General features: G+C 34.5%; 1 protein-coding gene across 2 annotated transcripts; it reads left to right on the forward strand.

The window, feature by feature from the left end:
• The first annotated feature begins 670 nt into the window (after nucleotides 1-670).
• On the forward strand, nucleotides 671-20,681 carry LOC127856969 (uncharacterized protein YfbL-like). Of its 2 annotated transcripts, none has more exons than XM_052393181.1 (8): nucleotides 671-749; nucleotides 13,560-13,732; nucleotides 14,556-14,664; nucleotides 15,386-15,535; nucleotides 18,173-18,345; nucleotides 18,901-19,180; nucleotides 19,729-19,875; nucleotides 20,336-20,681. In XM_052393181.1, exons 1-8 carry the CDS (start codon nucleotides 686-688, stop codon nucleotides 20,431-20,433), a joined length of 1,194 nt encoding a protein of 397 aa, XP_052249141.1. In that variant the 5' UTR covers nucleotides 671-685; the 3' UTR covers nucleotides 20,434-20,681. The 2 variants fall into 2 exon arrangements, with proteins under 2 accessions (XP_052249141.1, XP_052249140.1); XM_052393180.1 differs by lacking the exon at nucleotides 671-749 and adding an exon at nucleotides 9,875-10,059.
• Nucleotides 20,682-20,841: the final 160 nt, after the last annotated feature.

Below are 20,841 nucleotides of genomic sequence, written 5' to 3' on the forward strand. Positions count from 1 at the left end.
TGTAATGTCATTCAAAAAAAAAAATTACCTGAAATCTCTATATATGTCACTGTGTAAGAGGGATACTTGCAAAATAATATAAGAACAATTAAAGTTTCTTGTTTGAAGAGAGCATTTTAGTTCATAATTAAGTCTAAAGGACCCGCAGCGTCTAGATAATCTCCCTTTCATACACAGATATATCATAGAAATATACCAGAACAACGCTTTCCAATCCAGACGCGGAGATTAGACTGGATCGGATTGAAATCCTTTACCGAATTCTTCTCATAAGTCGACTTTTCCGCAGTAACCAGAGAAATCGCAAGATCTATAAGGATACTCATGTTAAAAACTGCTTCGATAAACAGTATTTGCGTGGTTCTTGTGCACTTGTTCCGATTTAATATTGTAAACTAAATGACCCAGTAAACATATTCACAAATGTGGATGTATCAAGTTTGAAACACAATCCCTTTATGACCTGTGGACGGGGTTAACAGATTTATGTATGCGTATTTTCTGAAAATTGCATGGAGGATTGTACGGGTATTTTTAAAAACTCTTATCGGCACATTGTGCGTTTTTAAATCACGATACCAGATAGCAGATGCTATAAACTTCTATAAAATGTGAAGGTTTACTCTGCTCAAATTATTGTTATTGAATACGTAGAGAGGCTTGAATATAAAACCGGGTTAAGAAAATGACTCAAGCGGTGCGATTACGGTGGTGTCTTCAACTATTTATGCTGGAAGCTTGCGTCGTATGTAAGTACATCTGCACTTGCTTTGTTTGCTTGAATAAAAAAAGAATAAATAATAATAAACACTTTCAAAAGGTGTTAGAAGATAAACACATCGCTCAAAGTATTTTCTCGATTTAAACTGCAATGTCCATATAAAGCACCGGTATTAAACATACAAGAACTACATGCTTAAGCGAGATAGTTGTTTTAAGTACACTCGTTAAATATAAATTACCCTACCAAACAATGGAAGTCTGTTTGTTTTTACTATTTCAGTCACGCATGCTGCCAACTTGGATTACTTGCGGTCAACATTGACGGACTACTTTTCTGACACGCGCCATCACTTGGCTAACCCAAAATACAAGCTATAGGCATCCACGTTTATACAAGACGAATTCAAGAGATTTGGACTGGAAACAACATACCACAACTTTGTGTGGGAAAGGGTTAATCCAGAGTTTTTGCAGTTCACATAATGTTGACATTTTTGTCAGATACCAATATATTCATAACAAAAATAAGACAATCAAAAAATCTCTAACTGCACAATTTTACATTCATGATCTGCCTGTTGTACCGTTGGTACTACTATTGAAAAAGTGTTAGTAACGGATAACGAATTAAGGAGATGTCTAAAATTAAAATATGTTCATTTAAAACCTATTTTGGCACAATACAGCGTATTTCGCTCATTTATTTATTTTTCTTTATAGGATGATTTTGCAAACGTAATTGGAATTTTAAAAGGGGACAACTTTGGTACATATGATGACCAGATTATTGGAGTCGGTGCACATTACGATACAGTCAACATCACTAAAGGTACTTTACCTACTGTAAAGACAGTCATTAAAAGCTTTTTTATATATAGTATATATATGTTACAAGATATATATTCATATCTTTAAAAAACTAGTTGATTTGCGTAATTATAACATATCATGCAAAGAGCAACCTATTGAATTTTACATCCTTGCATTTGAGTAACGCCGATTTTATGGACATAGTACCAGAACTGTTTCTCTTTAAATTTGATAGGGTCCTACACTTTATTCGATAGTAGTTTACGCTTCGCCTTTTACAAATTTAGGTTATGTTGATGTTATTTAAACTAATTCCTACTTTCCTTCACTCCCAGACAAGCTAAGTCGGTCTAAGATACTAGCTAGAGAAGTCGTATAATAACATTTTTATGTCAATGCCTGACAACTGTCCTACTTGAATGGGAGATAGGTCACTTAACAACACACAGTATAACACCTTCATGCAACCAATGTATTGCGATACGGGCTCTTTAAGGCGTTGACGACAATGGATCCGGATGTGCAGCCCTCCTGGAGGTGGCTCGCCAGATGACGTCACTGGGATCAAAGCGGAAACACACCGTCATATTTGTAGCGTTCGACCACGAGGAGTTTGAGTTCTCCAAATACACTCCTAATCAAGAGTATGGTATGATAAATAACAAACTGTTTGACAAATAGAATATGTCTCACATATACATGCTTGCGTTTAGGATCATGGACGTCAATTCATTAAATTAATGTTAATGAACCTTCTTATTCCTTACGATATAGGCCCGTATTAACCAATACATTCTACGACTTTTGAAAAAGAAAAGACTTAGACCCAATCACGGAGCGAATATTGACATCTAGAGTTCTTGACCCAATACAATACTTGAGTGTTTTCCTCTTTACAGACTACCGATGTTGCGTATAGCGCAAACACTATTAATGGTTCTAAATTCAGAACGGTGTACATTGTACATAGAGGTGATATATAACAAGTTAGGCTTTACTATATAGTATTATTCCATTTATGCCTAGTGGACTCTCCCATCCTTCTAAATTGGATCAATTTATTTCCAAAATTAGGGATGTATAGTTTATTTATTTCTATATTTAGAACATTTCTTAGAGAAATTTCTTTAAGCAAACAGCGCAGACCCTGATGAGGCGCTGCATCATGCAGCGTCTCATCTGGATCTACGCTGTTTGCCAAGGCCTTTTTTTTCTAGACGCTAGGCATAAATGGGTTAAAAGAAAAAAGAGGCTTAATTAATACTATTGATAGCATGTCGGAGTCTCAAGTCTGAGAATATGTAGTTGAACGTGTAGCTGAATACGGTAACAATAAATGGTCGTCATCAACCTTTTATCACGTAATTTGGAGCAAATTCAAAGCACTTCGATCTATGAAACTAGTAGAAGTCTATAACTGTAATGTTGGCGAATTATTGTATGTTTTCAACAGGTTTATTGGGTAGTAAATTCCTGATATCACAATGGCTGTTTCCATGGATTCAGAAGAACTACCCACAAACCGTTGGGGAATTCCATCCCTCCGGATTCATCGTCCTTGACACGGCGATGGACTATAACAATAGCGCATCGTCCCAGATCATACCACCTAATGGTCTTGAAATGGTAATGAATTTGAAATTTTATATGCGCACAATAATAAAAATCAAGGAACATGAATGTATTAGACGATGTGTTTGCATGAATACGTTTGTAATTTAAATCCGATTTCAATATTTAACATTGACAGAATCAGAAGATTGTTTTATTTTTTTTTCAACCAGATTTATATTTCGTAGTCGACATACTGCTATATATTAAAATAATAGTTTGCTACAGTATAAATATGATAAAAAACATGAATCAATATCCCATATACTTCTTTCAGTGATTCCTGGCAATAAAGCATGTTCATCTAATGATTTTCTTACGAGTTAAAGAACATAGTCTTGAGTATACACCATGAGCTATAATTAAGTTCTTGTATATAAAGTATGCCCATCATTGCTTTGACTAGTATTGAATTAGTCAATCGGTAAGGCATTGTCTCTGTTTTAGTTTAAGCAACTTTTTCCCGATGTTGTTAAAAGTCTCCAGTCCGACAACCTTGAGGGGGACTTTCTCGCGACAGTATTTCGGTCGGTCCCCGACGGTCGCCTTGCCAACGAATTTCATCAGCAATGGAACAAAATGGGGCGAACAGAATACGAAATAGAGATGTTCGGTTTGGCTCCAAACCTACCGCAATCTATTTTGGATGCAGTTGGCGATTTATTCCGCAGTGACCACGTAAACCTCTGGTTAAACAACATGCCAGCCATATTTGTTTCTGACTCAGGTATGGCTTTTAAGTCAAATGTGTTCCTCTCAACTTGAAAACTATTTGCTTCGTTGATGTTTTTATGCAAAGCAGTACCTGATCTGTGAACGCGGGTAGGTAAATAGCTTTATTAACTTGTAGTTTTATGTCTTTGCTTAAGTTGTGTCAACTACAGTCACGAGAACGGAATATAAAGCTAACGTATGACCAATGTACATACCAATTTGTGTGTAAGTTTAGTTATAAGTCAATGTACATTTCAATTAATTAACAAACATGTTTTACTTCTTTAGCGAACCTCCGCGGCAAGATGCAGGCCTGTTACCACCACGCCTGTGACAGTCTCGAAGTGATGTTGAACGATGGTAACTTGAACTTCCTCGCCAAGACCTCGGACACCATCGCGGCCACCATGGATAAACTCTCGCAGAGTTACGCAGGTAAAGCTCGACAATACTTACTAGGTTGTCGTGATCTCATTTGACACACATTACAAACTTGTTTTATGTCCAATAGTCTTACGCGGTTTTGTTAATACACGTGTTTCCCGAATTAAATGGCTCGTTCTTCAGTGAAATTTAGAAGTGGGCAAAATTTAAAACCATGGCGATTGATTGTCTTACCAAGGGTTTTCGGAAAATCAATTGGATTATGCAAGCTACAAAACAAATGAGCAGCGCTCTGTGAAAATGGGGTTTAATGCACGTGCGTAAAGTGTCGTCCCAGATTAGCCTGTGCAGCCCGCACAGGCTAATCATAGACGACACTTTCAGTCTCAATTTCATTTTTTTAAGAAGATACTTTCTTTAAAGAAAAATATAAGCTGAAAGCGTCATAAATGATTAGCCTGTGCGGACTTCACAGGCAATTCTGGGACGACATTTTACCAACATGCATTAAACCCCCTTTTCACAGAGCACGGCCCAAATATTAATTCCTGATTGGTCAACTCAACCATTGATTTACAACTATCATTTACCTATTTTACCCTACATGGAAACTATTATATATAGAGAAACGGTATTTTAAAATATTCATGCATAAACGGTCAGCTTCAGGTTACAGATGGCGAGCGTAATTGTGTCGCACATTGTATAAATTTTACCCGGTTAAGTTACTGGGCACTGTAAATTTGCCTTAAGTATCAATTTGGGGATGAATGTATCGCGTTAGAAAATTGCTACTTTAAATGGGTTATGTCATTAGTAAATGGTTAATATCAAATTAAAAAGGAACGTCGTATGCTAGAAATCATCATGTGCACAGTTTATTGACATACTCAGTACATTCTACTTGATTTGTGTCTTGAAAGTATTTAAGTGTATTAAAGAGGAGTTGTATGTATTGTCTTGTGTTATAACGGACTCGTTCTTTCACAGTTTCAGGTGCACAGTCTGCAGTGCCAGTTGGACATTCATTATTTACGATACTGATCGCCCTGGTGCTAGCTCTGGCTTAAAATACTTATTTAAACATGGTCACCATGTTAGAACTATATTAAACCAAAATATAAATCATGAACATTTACCTCGCTTGAACGCATGCGCATATCTGGTGATGTGGAGAATATAATTATTACAATCTCAGATGTTGTAGTCATTGTGCTTGGTAAATTTATTAGAGCGTTTCTTTTCATTTATGAATATCAACGGTATAAATAACACAATGCATCACACGATGTTATAAGAAGCCCATTTTAACACTTTGATTGTTTCGTATTTATAGCTTTATATACTGGTATATATAGAGTTTCAAACGGGCAATATCTCCGATCTTAAAGTTTACTCGTTTTGTATGTATCAGATAAACCAATGTATAATTATTTGTATCACAAATGGAATGTTTTTTTGATATTGAATGTCGTATGTCGTGTACACATATTCAAACATTAAAGTAAACACACAGAGATGTTAATTTGTGCATATACTTTTAAACTTTGGCATGATATACGTTTATGATTTTACTTAAAGGGACCTGTTCACAGTTTGATAAATTGACAAAATTGAAAAATTGTTTCAGATTTGCGAATTTTCATTGTAGTGTTGTTATTTGCGAGGAAACAATAATACTGAACATTTAACATGCTCTAAAACATCCATTATATGCATCTTTTGACGATTTAAAAACCTGAAAATTATAAAGCGTTACAAACGCGAAACGATTGAATAATTTGGAGAGTTCTGTTGTTATTGTAATATTTTGTGACACTACATAGATTGCGTATATAAAGTAAACAATTTTATTACATATGTATTAGCACGGATGGCCGAGTGGTTTAAGCGTTATACTTTTACTAAAAGGTCAGTGGTTCGAGCCCAGCTTTGGATAACTATTTTTTTCTATAATTTTTATTAATATTATATACTGGGGCTTTTTAGTTTCGATGTTTACATTGATAAATTTAAAGACAAAGTTCAAAACAAACCAAAATCTGTGAACATGTCCCTTTAATTAAGCGTAGCTATGTGCCGTCGAGGCAAACGTACACAAAACAAACAGTAACCAATCTAGATAGCAATGCCTCATACCTTCAGCATTAATTCACTTTAGTTGTGATTCAACAATAGATTTGTTTGTTGTCAATTTATCATACAGTAAGAAATTGTCTGTTGCATCTTCAATATCGATATTGCATCTTTCTGCAATTCTGATATTATACTTTACTAAGCTTTTAAAACGGTTATTGTATTACTTTGTAATACCATAAATTACATTTCATTTCATTCTTTCGACGGATAACCCAATCTGTCCGTGTAAATAAATTGATATCAATACAGTTACATATGTTTCAGTTAATGTTTTCTTAAAATGTTAAAGCAATTTATTACAATTCATCAGTTTAAACAATCCCTGATGCCACTCTTTATCCATAATCAAAGCAATAAGCCATTTATATGTGTATATATTATAGTTTTGTTGTTTCAAAATAACAAATTGCATTGCACCTGTTAATTGCTTTATAAATATTTTCAATGCATAATATATGGACCGTACATGATTGCATGTATATAGTTCAAATGTTTAATCACATTGCGCATGTTGATAGTTGCACAATATCAATAATATTTAAATGTAATTACACTTTTATTGTTATATTAAATAACATAATAGCATGTTTGTTTTCATTGGTAATTGGAAAATGTAGTCTTCCTCATTCGTATAAAGGTTGTAAAACATAATCATTTAACAAGGTTATGCGACACAAACGACTAAAATATATATTTTATTTTAGTTCACATTCAAATATAAAAATATCCAATGAAATATTTATGATTTTGCTTCGATGCGACTTATTAGGTTCAAACAGGCAACCCGTAATGCTGGTTTACTTTTGTAAAGGATGTTTGTTTGCAGAAAGATAATTCAAGTTATTCAAAATTTTGTTAAATTCTTATATACTTTGACTTGCAAAAAGCATGCACCAATATTCGCAAACAACTAGAAATGACATAATTCTAGATCTGCGACACCAAATTTTAACATAAACTGTAATTGACTTAACCTTAACCTTTCGTAAAATACAGCAGAATCCACATTCAAAATGTCGTTATCCCCTTAAAGATTTTCTTAACGTATTGCGCAACTTTACGAGTAAACAGGTCAGCATTGCTTTACAAATGCATATAATCGTTTAAGGCCAAAACAAAATAATGTTGTGGTTACGGTTACCCGACAGAGCCTATTATTTTGCTGCGACCCTACTACATTTTTATTCAAAATTAAAAGCCAAAAGAAAAAAAAATCACGTAAAATTAAAACTATACCGGACTCCGGAGAAACGGTTTTTAGCCACGCCGACTTTTTTTTAACGGAGTGCGTTTTACGAGCGCACCGTTAGCCTCATCCGATGAGGCTCGCGTTGTCGTTCGACATTTCAGCCATTTGCAAAAATATTGAGAATTTGGCTCAAGAAAAATCTGATTGGCGAAAATGCTAAAATCTCGTAAAATTTCACTGAAAACATCCGCCATTAAATACAGACTGGTTTACAATATTTTCTATTTTTATCAATGAAGGTGTTCGCAATTTGAACAATAAACGAAAACCAGTCTGCATCAGAGCATGATACATCGCTTGACCTTATTGTTCTTGAAGTGCACGTGGTAGCTGGTCAATCAGCATTGAGTTTGCTCACAAATAATATTGGGTCATTCTTGCGCAGACACTGTATACTCGAAATACACAGTTGATACTGTCATTCGCCAACAATATAACGGCCGATGACATAGAGGATATTTGTTGGACTCGGTGGATTATTGATTTTAATTCAAGAGTGATCATAGAAAATATATTTTTTCTATGATCACGAGTGAATTAAAATCGATATTCCACCGAATCCAACAAATTTCCTTTTTATTTTATGCTTTATTTTCACAGTTTATGTACATTGTTAAAGAGTTTAACTATTAATTTCGCTGGGATAATGACGTCATTTCGTCAAAAATGACGTCATTTCTCAGTTAACAGTAAAAATAATCGATAATTTTCACTGATAGTTTTCACTGATTTTGAAACAGTGAAATTATCAGTGTTAATTCACTGATATTTCTCTATAAACCACCGGAAAGCATAAAATAAAAACGTCGTATTTAAAGATAAACAAAAGTAAAGAAGGGTTACAATAATCATATTATTTTTAAGCTGATCACTTAACACCTTTCTCCCGACTATTAATCGATCGATTAAAGGATGATAATTAAATAATTAGCGCTATCTCGATGATGTTACACCTTTCCGTCGATTAACGTTTGAAATTAAAAGGTAATAACTAAGTTGTTTTTACCCACAAAATGTGCTAGTGTAAAGCAATTTATCAACTCTGTTTTATATTTGCAAGGTTTCTGGTTTTCATTTTCTACAGTCAAACGATATGCACATTCTATTTTATGTGCTAAACGCGTACAATTTTTCGGACTGTCGTTTTCGGAGACATTATGTTTTTCGTCCATCATAATTTATTTTCGAAGTTCTTTATAGAAGAAATAGAATTACGAATACACATGCGGTGATACGACGGTGTGGTTTATACTATTTCGAATTGATAATACAATTGGAAAGACTATAACAAAGCACACTTAGTAAGGGCTTTTGATGGAGTGGAGGGGCACTGCCCTTAATTCCTGTTGGGTTCCTGCGGCTGCGGTTCCAAAACCCCCAGCCTAATTTTAAGGATTTCGAATTCGGGACCATCGACACCACTATTAAATGCACATCTATTAAATAACTTATGTTTGTACCTTGACAAGTACCATACTAATTATTTCTATATTGAAAACTGTATGTTATATTATAATATGTAATATGCCCTTGTTGTCATTAAAAAGAAATATAAGGAATTTGATAGTATATATATAATTATTTCAAAACCAGTTTTTGCGCATATCAAGCAGTTTGATAGTTTATACATATAATTATTTCAAAACCAGTTTTGCGCACCGAAAGACGAAAAGAAGTTGGCTAAGAGAAATTTTGGGCCAGCCCTAGCTCACTCACTCCGACTCATCAGGGAGGCGCTTTACGTATTAAATGCACAGAGCTTCTGCGACGCAATTTAGAAACCATCTTCTTCATCAATTGTATTCAAAGTTTTACATAAAAAGTGCGACGATGCTTTTGAGTTCAGGGCTTTTAAAGCCTTCAGTTTAGGCATGACTATCAAAAAAGTGTTAGCCTTAGTAATTAAGCAATATTTTTCAAAGTATTTTCGGGTTATTATCCATCAACATTTACAGTATTTTTCTCTATATAAAAAGTTTTCTGAAGTTTCTTTTTGATATGGATAAAAAGTCAATGCAAGGCTACAGCCAAGTTTAAGCCATAAATTGACCATTCATCCTTATCAGCAGTTAAATGGTTTTTATGCAAGATTGCCTATGTAAGTATTGGAAAAAAGCCGTTCAACAAAATAAAATTAAAATAAAATGTTTTTCCTACCTACCTACCCTAATATTTTTTGGCCCGTAACCTGAACCACAACATTATTTTGTTTTGGCATAATACGCGTATTTTCTGAAAATCTGATCGGCACATTGTGCTTTTTTAAACAACGAATATCAGATCTATAAATTGTGAAGGTCTACCCTGCTCAAATTATTGTTATTGAATGCGCGGAGAGGCTTGGATATAAAACTGGATTAAGAAAATGGCTATAGCGGTGCGATTACGGTGGTGTCTGCAAATATTTATGCTGGAAGCTTGCGTCGTATGTAAGTACATATGCCTTTGCTTTGATTGCTTTAATGAAAAACAATATAAATAAATACACTTACAAAAGGTGTAAGAAGATTAACACATCGCATAGAAGTTTTCAAAGTATTTTCTCGATTTAAACTGCAATATCCATATAAAGCTAGGAAACCGGGTTTAACAAATATATATGGCATACAAGTTGTATTGCATTAACACATGTTCTTCATTTTCTATATATGTAAGGTGGTGACAGCTTGTCCGTTCGGGTACTATCTATATAACAATACTTTAATACAATAATGTGTATTTTACTCCACATTATGTCAATAATTTACAATCTTGCCGGTTGTTGACAATGGCTATATTGACGTGAGTCTATTTTCTGAAAATGCCATTGTTGATTTCACAAAACGTGTGCGCGTAAAATGATATCAGTAAAACGATAAAATGCACGCTTCATCTCCCCAGGTTATGCAAGACCGTCAACGAGCTTGGGTAAACTGCACCTGGTTTACCGGAGCTGCGCACGTAGGGCTTGATAATCATGCAATTTTTTAATTGAGTATGAATTAATAAGACATGCAACGAATAAGTTATAACGTTGTTGCTAATGTTATTGGCATACAAGTAATATACCTAATGCATAATGCTCATAACGGAGACAGACAGTAATGATACACGTAATTGAAGAAGTAGGTTACACGATCTGAGGACAGGTATCTCGTTTCTGAAAACCTTTATCTTTCCCCGTAAATCTAAAAATAGTTTAGGTGTTTTGTTATTGTGCAAGCTGGCGAGATAAAGCAGTTTAATTTAAAGCATGAAATGCAGTTTGTGTCATATTGTTATCTTGACCTGAAACCACAATATTTTGTGCAATGTGTTTTTCAAGCAAGATTTTCGCAAAGCTCCGATCGTACATATATGCCGCAATACTTGTTTGGAATAGAGTCGTAAAGTAGTTCCCCACTGAAGACTAGTGCATGCGTATGAATATACAACAAGATAAGTATTGATGCAAAGCATCAAAGGGCGTCGGGAATTTCAGTGTAAAAGGCACTCAATGAATTTACATGGAATGATTTTTTTTTCTACTGTAAATACTAATATATTGGCCGATTATTTTAAACAAAATAGAAATAGATACTGGTATAACCATGATCTATAATTTCGTGTTATAACCCCCAAATAACCATTATTTATGATGTTATGTTATAACCCCCATATAACCATTATCTATGATCTTGTGTTGTAACCCCCAAATATTTCATAGTTCATTTTATTTACATTGGTTTCCTTTTTTACTAGCATCCGTGTGCAGTTTTCATAAATGGAACAGAACTGTGTAGGTTTTAAAAAATCTGCTTCATCTTGTAAGTGTAAGTTCATAACATTTTCTCAACTTCAAGGGGAGATGATTCTGAACTTATTCTTACGTTGCTCATTTTCGATAGGGGTTGAGTACTTATTGATATGAAAACACTGTAAAAGTTTGAAAAAATAAATAAATAAAAACTGTAAATTGCATAAAGAAGCTGCATTTCACAATACTTTGAATTTCTGTAAAAGATCATAATAGATTTATTGCTCCGATATTAATCATTTTCAATAGAGTTCGAGTAATTCTGATTTAAAAACACTTAACAAGTTTGGAAAGATTCAGACGAAAGTTGTGAAATCTTTTAAACAAGTGGAAATTGTTTATTTTGTCAAATTTAATAGAAAAAAATTCTGGACTTATTGTCCCGATGTTTCTCATTTTAAATGAGGTAAAAATGCTCATTGATATGAAGACAGTGTAAGTTTGGAAAGAATCTGATGAAAAATGTTGACATAATCACCTCACCAAGCAGTTTTTCACTTTTATTTTTAAATTCAAAGAGACATAATTCTGGACTTTGGTCCGATATTGCTCATATAGAGTTTCGGTTGGGTCCTCATTGATAAAAAACCTGTGCAAGTTTGGGAACAATCGGATGAAAATTTTGGACTTCGAACAACGATTTCAAAATTTCTCAAATTCTAAGGAAGATAACTATGGACGTAATGGTCGGATAATGCTAAAGGGCCCATACCACCTGGATAGTAATACGTGTCGCGCGAAGCGCGCTCTATATGAGGTTCTTTAACAAAAAACTCCGAGGAGTGCTTGACTCTAGGGAAACGGGTTGCTGGGACACAGCTCCTCCTTGATAAGCGGCTGTTTCCTTTATCGCAACTCATTGTTACAATCAATAATACGTGTCGCGCTTCGCGCTCTATATGTGGTAGGGATAGTACTTAGGGCCTATGATAGACAACCATAAAAATACATGGATAATAGATGTGTTGTTTGCATTTATTTGTTAATATAAAAACACGTGTATTTTTTTATAAGATATTTAAGTGATGAAAGAAATGTTAATTAACGTTGTCACCACGCGGCATCCATTAATTTTAATAAAAATGTCCAATTGTAGTAAAATGGATTTGAAAATGTCTACATAAAATAAAGCTTTATTATATTTATTAACCTGACTGGAAAAAATTGTCAGCCGCCGAACTGTTCCGTTCGTGCCGGAACCCGGGATTGAACCGAGTGCCTTTAGATGATTGTTGCGTAAACAACTTCAGTCTAACGCTCTCCCAACTGAGCTATTCCGGCTGACATCATTTATGTACTGCTATTTGGTGAAGTTGTGTACAGCGATCGTTATTATATGTCTATTAATAAACTAATACATTGTACGTTTTCGTACCACTACGCCTTCTAATAAACTTGCTTGCGCGATAGGTCGTCAAATATCGTACTACATTTATTCTCCACTAAATAAGCAAATTAGAAAAAACACAAAATAAATATATTTTGATTATGTTTGTTTTTATACAAAACCAGTAAGTTTCGCGTATTTGCCCAATCCCTGTGATCTTTCCCCTGTGATCAGTTGTGGATCAGTTATTAATTAAAACAATTAGTTTTGCATTATTGGCAATAAATGTTGTAATAAATGTAATAGGCACAAATGCAGTACTTATTTACACTATTTTATACAAAAAATCACCACTATGCAAGATATTCTTAAACCAAAAATATATACATTGATCCGTAAAATAACTTCTCCTCCCATAAGCGAAAAAAAATGCATTGCATACTAGTCGCCGCTCTCCAGAGCGACGCCAATAACTGTTGCGGTCTTGAAGTTGAGCACAACATAAATAATATGCATATCTACATGAATTTTACATATTGTAGAAATTAGAAATTACTTCTACATATTGAGAAGAGACGTATATGCAATCGTATCGTACAATAGCCAGGATGCAGTTTACAGAAATTCCGTTGCCATTTATACGCGGACGAATAGACGCATGGAAAAAGCGTCGAAATGATGCACATGCCTGGCGTCACTTGACGTTTTTGAACTGTCCGTTGGGATCAGCATCGTAGAAAAGATGGATGTACTTTGTAAATTTATCAATCACTATTTGTAGACAATTTGTAAAATATTTAATCTCGACTAAGTAACATACATTTCAGTAACGCATGCTGCCAACTTGGACTACTTGCGGTCTACGTTGACGAACTACTTTTCTGACACGCGCCATCACGCGGTAAAGCCAGAGTACAAGCAACGCACAGCCACGTTTATCCACGACGAATTCATCAGATTTGGACTGGAAACAACGTATCACAACTTTGTCTTTGACGGGGTTCGTTTAGAAAATTATATCATCATACTGTTCAAACTATTTTAGTACAAATTTAGTATTTCAATTTTAATGATAAATAAATAATGGCAAACCATAAATAGTTTTTGATCTTGTTAGGTTTCCAATAACATCTCCCAATCAAATAGCATCGGTTGATGGTCTTAACTTGTGTTCAACCTTTTTAATATACACAATATCCCACTTAAAGGACCACAATGGAAATAAGGGTTTAATTGCAAACCCTTTATTGTGCAATCCTTAACGTATAATGTTGATTGACATGGCTTTGTTTATACATGCAGGTTGTTTTTTTTTATTACTTATTGTGTGTATATAACATGCTGCCATGTAAATCTATGCATTTTATGTTGAAATAAATCTATCTATCTACCACTAAAATAATGATATTCAATAACAGTACATTTTATTGTCTTTCCTTATCATCCATTCTGTACACTTTAATTAATTTAGCGAATTATGATCGAAATTAGCACTTAACCTTAAAAACCGAAAATGTTACGGGTCGATGCAGAAAAAGGTCGGTCGTGCTGGAGGAAACAAAGGACGTTTAACATGTTATTAAGCTGCAAGCAATGAGTATCTTGATCTGTTCAATATAAACTGACATTCGAAGACTGTTTTAGTAAAACGATAAACAAACTGGTCATAATTTTCATACCATACTAGCGTTTTCAAGAATAAAAAGCTGAGCGACTGTTTCACAACGTTGAGTGTGAAATTCAGTGTTTCAATTTATCCTTTTTTTTTTCGAAAATATGAAGCAGTGCAGTTGTCGAATGTGTTGCCTTTTTTAAATTCACAGGTTGAATATGCAAATATCATTGGAGTTTTGAAGGGGGACAACTTTGGTACTTACGATGACCAGATTATCGGAGTCGGTGCACACTACGATACAGTTAATGTCACCAAGGGTAAGCTTCTAATGCGGTCGTGCATTTTGAGAAAAAAACAACAACAAAACAACAACAAATACTTGTGCGCTGAATATACCGTGTCCGTCAAAGTTTTGGTCGTCACAAACTAAAAGACGCTCTTTTTTGTAAGAATACTAATATATTAAGCTATAGGTTTTTTTTCTTCATTTATATTGATATTCTTTTGTAACATCAAGTGATAATTTCAAATAACGTCAGATATTTAAAACAGAAAGAATTCATTAGAGTCCAACAACGATATAATGCACATGACTAAACACAGTAAAACATGTCGTTTAATTAATTGATAATGATCAATGTTATTATATTAAGGACATTGTTGTAACATCTGTTATGTGAAACATACGCGTAAAACAACTATACAATTAGTAATAATACAATATGGCGGATAAGATCTAATGCAGAATTGCCCAGTGGTAACACGAGTGAAATATCCGTTGGTCCAGATCAATTGGAAGCACGCATAATCCTGGTTAAGGCAAAATATTATTGTAGATTTTTCTTCGTGTTTATTTTAGATTTTAAAATATAATATTTTAGTAAATGCAATGATATCATTTCGAAAATACGAACATTTGTGAACAATCCCCAATAACGTCTGAGAAAATAAAATGCTTACATTTAGATAATATTTGCCAACTGAAATATATTTGAATTCAGGATTTGGGGCCCATGTTTTGTTTCTCGGCTGTTTCAGGTGTTGACGACAACGGCTCCGGAAGTGCTGCCCTCCTGGAGGTGGCTCGACAGATGACGTCACTGGAATCCAAAAGGAAACATACGGTCATATTTACAGCGTTCGACCGCGAGGAATATGAATATGCCACATTCGATGGACGATTTTATGGTATGTAACTAGTGTGTGTTGGGGGGGGGGGGCGTCCCGGCCATTTGTTTTCATTAAATAGATTTATACTATATTTATTGTAAAAAATATAATTATTAAAAATATACAATCGAAAACAATATGTAGTCTCACTATTTGAGAACCAGAACAATATTTATAATGTTGTTACAGATACGACATTGTTTGGTTGTTTAAATTTTGCAAAATTTGTGGTCAATTGATAAATTATCTTAGAAATGTTTTTCACTTTGTGATTTAATCAAATTAATGACGCTCATTAAAACTCATTTATCGTCAATTCGTTTAGAACTTAGAAATTATTGCAACAAACTATTTTTAGAGTTGTTTATTCCGCAAATTACCACTTGAATCTTGAATTATTTGTACACGTTTGTTTGCTATAAAATATATACAGAATCAAGTTCGAAGCTATATAAATAATTTAACTTCTATGTTTATGTTCTGTTAGAGCAATTATCAATGTGTTTGCATAGTGTAACACTTAAAATGTGCATATAAAAGTTGACATACATTCAAACAATGTTTGACAAAAACAACAACATTTTATATTTATTTTCACCATTGACACTGCCATTTAACAGTTTATATTAGTATACCTCACTTTTATTCACAATGCTAAACTCCCATAGGCCATCGTGACATAGAAACACTGTCAGACCCAGCGGGAATAAATTTACTGTCCAAAATATACTGTATCCCGCTGCCATAGCAATCACGTGCCACCAGCGGGAAAAAAAATACTGACAACAAAATACTGTATCCCGCTGCCTTAGCAATCACGTGCAATATGTTCGTTAATTATACTGTCCCAATCGCGCATGCGCAGTACGCAGTTTTGCATTTCCGTTGTATTTGGATAATTAAAATATCGATTGCAGCTGAAACTGTGCGTAGAATAGATTACTGCCATTATTAAAGCTTTGACAGGAGTCTTAAAAAATCAATTTAGTATAAACGACACGCTTACCTCAATGGCAGCTTTAATCGCATGCTAATAACAATAAAGTTACAACGATATACACTTCCATTTCTAATGTCTGTTCCTACGCATGACAAACACACAATCCGAAATATGTTTTGGATTCGTTCGATGCTTTAAAAAGTATTTTACTGTTCAAAAACTACCACGTTCATATTGTTGTCCCAAAATGTTTCGTCACCGAAATGACGTCACACGAGTACGTCATAAATTGCTTAATCAAGTGATGAAAATAAAATACAGAAAGCTGGTTCGGTACAGTTAAATCCGGTAATCTTGCGCATCCGGTAATCTTGCGCACTCAGCAGTTTGCGAATTTCGCAGACGACGAATGGTTTTCTTTAGTAATGAAAAATGGAATTTCACATTTTTAAGAATTAACAGATTTAAAAGTTACGTATTCCATGCATAATAAAATTCGATCATTACATTTTAACACCGGTTGCGTCATGTACATGTATCGTAAACACTGACATACTTACGATAAATTCGAAATTAATCACAAATTCCCTGCATTTTTTATCGTTTTCATACTTTAAATTAAGAATTCATAAATCCAACGTGTCATTTAGAATTCCATTGCACAATATCCGATAATAAATGGGTATATTTTGGCCATTGAAAATATATCGAATCAGACGACCTTGTCATTTCCCGCCATTCTGTCAAACCAAATTTGGCATGATCTCCGCATGCGCAATGGCCTAGTTTTTATATTTTCTGTAAACTATGGAAGCATGATCGTGGTAAAATTAAACCTATTATAGATTAACTTTTTTTTACGCTAGAAATCGATCTATTTAAAATTTTAATGTTTCTTTAGTTACAGTCAACAGACTGACACCACCATCATCAAAGAAACCGAAGTACAGCTATGAATTCACATTAAATTTGAATGTTTTTACAGACTGGTTTTTTAAATAATTTTCTGGAATGTTTTTTGTCACTTATAAAACACCATATGTCTACAATTTTGCCTTAATGAGGTCATAACACCAAGTGCGCAAGATTACCGGACATTGTGATAGTTTGAAAATGAGTTGAGTCATTTTTGTTTTGAGATCAAATCGGACAGTTCTTCACTGAATTAATCAGATATTTTTGTGTTAATAAGCACACAAACTTCTTATTTTCATAATAAATTTAGATATTATGTTGTCAATTTATAAAAGAACATGTTTTTAAACCAATTGACCCTTAACTGCGCAAGATTACCGTACAGCATCGTAATACATTTTTTAAGAAATAATTGACGACTTAGAAAATTGATGGGATAAATCGATTGCTAGGTCGGTTCCGAATAAGGCAAAGTTCATTTTGCTCGGCCCGAAAATGTGAACCACTCAACATATTAATGGTTGTTCATTGCTGAAATTAAATACAATTATTGAATATTAAAATTGTTAACTGTTCATATAATTTGTCCATGTTTGGAAAGTTTTTTCGGTATAAAAAATAAATATTACATGTCTGACAGGGTGACAGTAAATATGTCAACTTTCGGAAAATACTGTCAACCTTCGCTTCGCCTCGGTTGACAGTATTTCCTCAAGTTGACAAATTTACTGTCACCCTGTCAGACATGTAATATTTATATAATGTTAACACACGCAAACACATATAACCTATACTCCTAGGTGCACTAGGAAGTAAATACCTGATCTCACAGTGGCTGTTACCATGGATTCAAAAGAACTACCCACAAACCGTTGGAACATTTAGTCCCTATGGAATCATCGTCCTTGACACCCTTATGGACTATAACAACAGTGCGAGGTCGCAGATCATCCCGCCAGACAGCCTACAAGAAGTACAAGGAATTTAATAATAATGGTGTAAAACAATACATGTATATGAACCGTGCTCTGTGAAAAGGGGGTTCAATGCATATGCGTCAAGTGTCGTCCCAGATTAGCCTGTGCATTAAACCCCTTTCCTCAGAGCACGGCCCATATTTATATGAATTATAACAATGCGGTTACTCAAGTCTTAGCCTTTTTTCTATTTAAATTTCTTTAAGTATACTGGCTATAGGACAGGCAATTGTTATCTGTGAACCCCTAAGTTGTTTTTGCGAAATAGTAAACACACGCACTTTGTATTAACATTTCGTCAGATATCATCAGAAGTTGTCGTCCCAAGTCAGTCAGCGATATTATGTATAAATCTTTCACTTAGAACAATGAATAAACCAACAGACCAACAAATATCGCTCGCTTTTCTGTCAATCCAAGTTTGTTTTTCACATGATTTTAAGCATATTGTAGATCGACTGAATTATGCAACCGTGTTCTAATATTCATAACTGATATATGAATGAATGATTGCCCTCTAGTAAGGCAAATAAGACTTTGGCCTACTTTAGTTTCAGCAGCTGTTTCCTGGCGTTGTTAAGAACCTCCAGTCCGACAACCTGCAAGGAGATTTTCTTGCAACCATATTTCGGACCCAATCTGACAGCCGTCTCGCCAACGAATTTCATCAACAGTGGGGCAAAATGGGGCGAGCAGACTACGAAATAGAGATGTTTGGCTTGGCTCCAAACTTACCGGATGATGTTTTGAATAAAGTTGCCGATTTGAACCGCAGTGACCACATCAACTTTTGGGCAAAGAACATTCCGGCCATATTTTTGTCTGATTCCGGTAATTTACGCATTTTTCTTATTATATCAACATCATGTTTTTTCTTATTTTATCGGAGTTGTTATAATGCATCATAAGTTATTTACGAAAAAAAAATCCATATATGGAATGGCTCGATACAGGCGCTTTGATGGTTGAGAAACACAATATGCAGTAGCTTACCAAGGTGTTGCAAAAGGCGACCCTGTATACAACACCAGTATATGTGAGAAAGTTTAAACAAGAGATGTGTTTGTCAGAAACACAATGCCCCCCTAATGCTTTGAAATTTTTTTATTTTTTTTTTACCTTTGACCTTGAAGGATGACCTTGACCTTTTACCACTTAAAATGTGAAGCTCCATGAGATACACATGCATGCCTAATATCAAGTTGCTATCTTCAATATTGCAAAAGTTATGGCCAATGTTAAAGTTTTGGACGGACGCACAGACTGACAGACAGACAGACGGACTGAGGGACAGTTCAACTGCTATATTCCACCCTACCGGGGGCATAAAAACATTGTTTAGTAACATGAATTGTACATTCTTATATTCGTTAAATCAGCGAACCTCCGCGGAAAGATGCAGGACTGCTACCACCACACCTGTGACAGTCTGGAAGTGATGTTGAACGATGATAACTTGAACTTCCTCGCCAAGACCTCTGATACCATTGCCGCCACAGTGGACAAACTCTCGCAGAGTTACGCAGGTATAACGAAATTGTACAACTTGCATGCGTTTTACTGCCATCGAACGTGGGTTTAAAGCGGTGTCCCTCTTGCTATAGCCACCTCCTTAAGCGCTTATATGTATGTGTCTGCTAAAACTCTAAATAGTTATATTATATCTATATAAATTTATAATGTATGCATCCATACGTTAATCAAATACGTAAAATATAACAAATAAATAAACTTGTAATAATAATCGTTTGTGGTATTTTTTTGCGTTTTCCTTATGTCCATATTGAATCTTTTGTTGAAAGCTTCGTCTCTTATTAAAAAAATTCGCAATTAAGCTTTTTTGTAGTGAGCTTTCTCGTCGAATCAAAGGCTGATACCTTTAATTTTAGCACTGTTTTTGTCTAGGAAAAATACCCTTAATAAGGAAGGTTAAAAGCACAATTTGAAAAATATGTAATCAAACTTTATTACGATGTGTTATTTAAGCAGTGTCTGGCGCCCCAGGGGTAGGAAAGACAGTCCTCACGTTGATGACAGCATCGTCTATCTGTGTATTTCTTATACAGACAGCATCAAGGTTGTAAATAGTGGAACAAGCAACAGTGACGTTCGTTAAGTATACACTTATCTCACGTGTTTTTAAATCAACGGACATCTGTGCCTTAAATATTTTTGCGCATTTGTAACTTAGAATCAGTAACTGCAATCATTAACTAATAAGCGACCATTTCTACGCCCCACACTGTTTTTCAACATTCTCAATTTGATACCTGTGTTAATTCGTGTACCAACCTGTATTATGTATTATGTTTAATATATACTCTGAACTTATTGTGCGCGTTTTTATATATTTGTCCACTATTGGACAGAAGCATTGCATTATAATCATCAAATCAGATTTGTTTATTCTGAAACACACGCACACACACACACACAAACGCACCAACATACACATGCACGCACGCACGAACGCACACACACACACACACACA

This window comes from Dreissena polymorpha, chromosome 14, assembly GCF_020536995.1.
Source record: "Dreissena polymorpha isolate Duluth1 chromosome 14, UMN_Dpol_1.0, whole genome shotgun sequence".
Classification (NCBI taxonomy): domain Eukaryota; kingdom Metazoa; phylum Mollusca; class Bivalvia; order Myida; family Dreissenidae; genus Dreissena; species Dreissena polymorpha.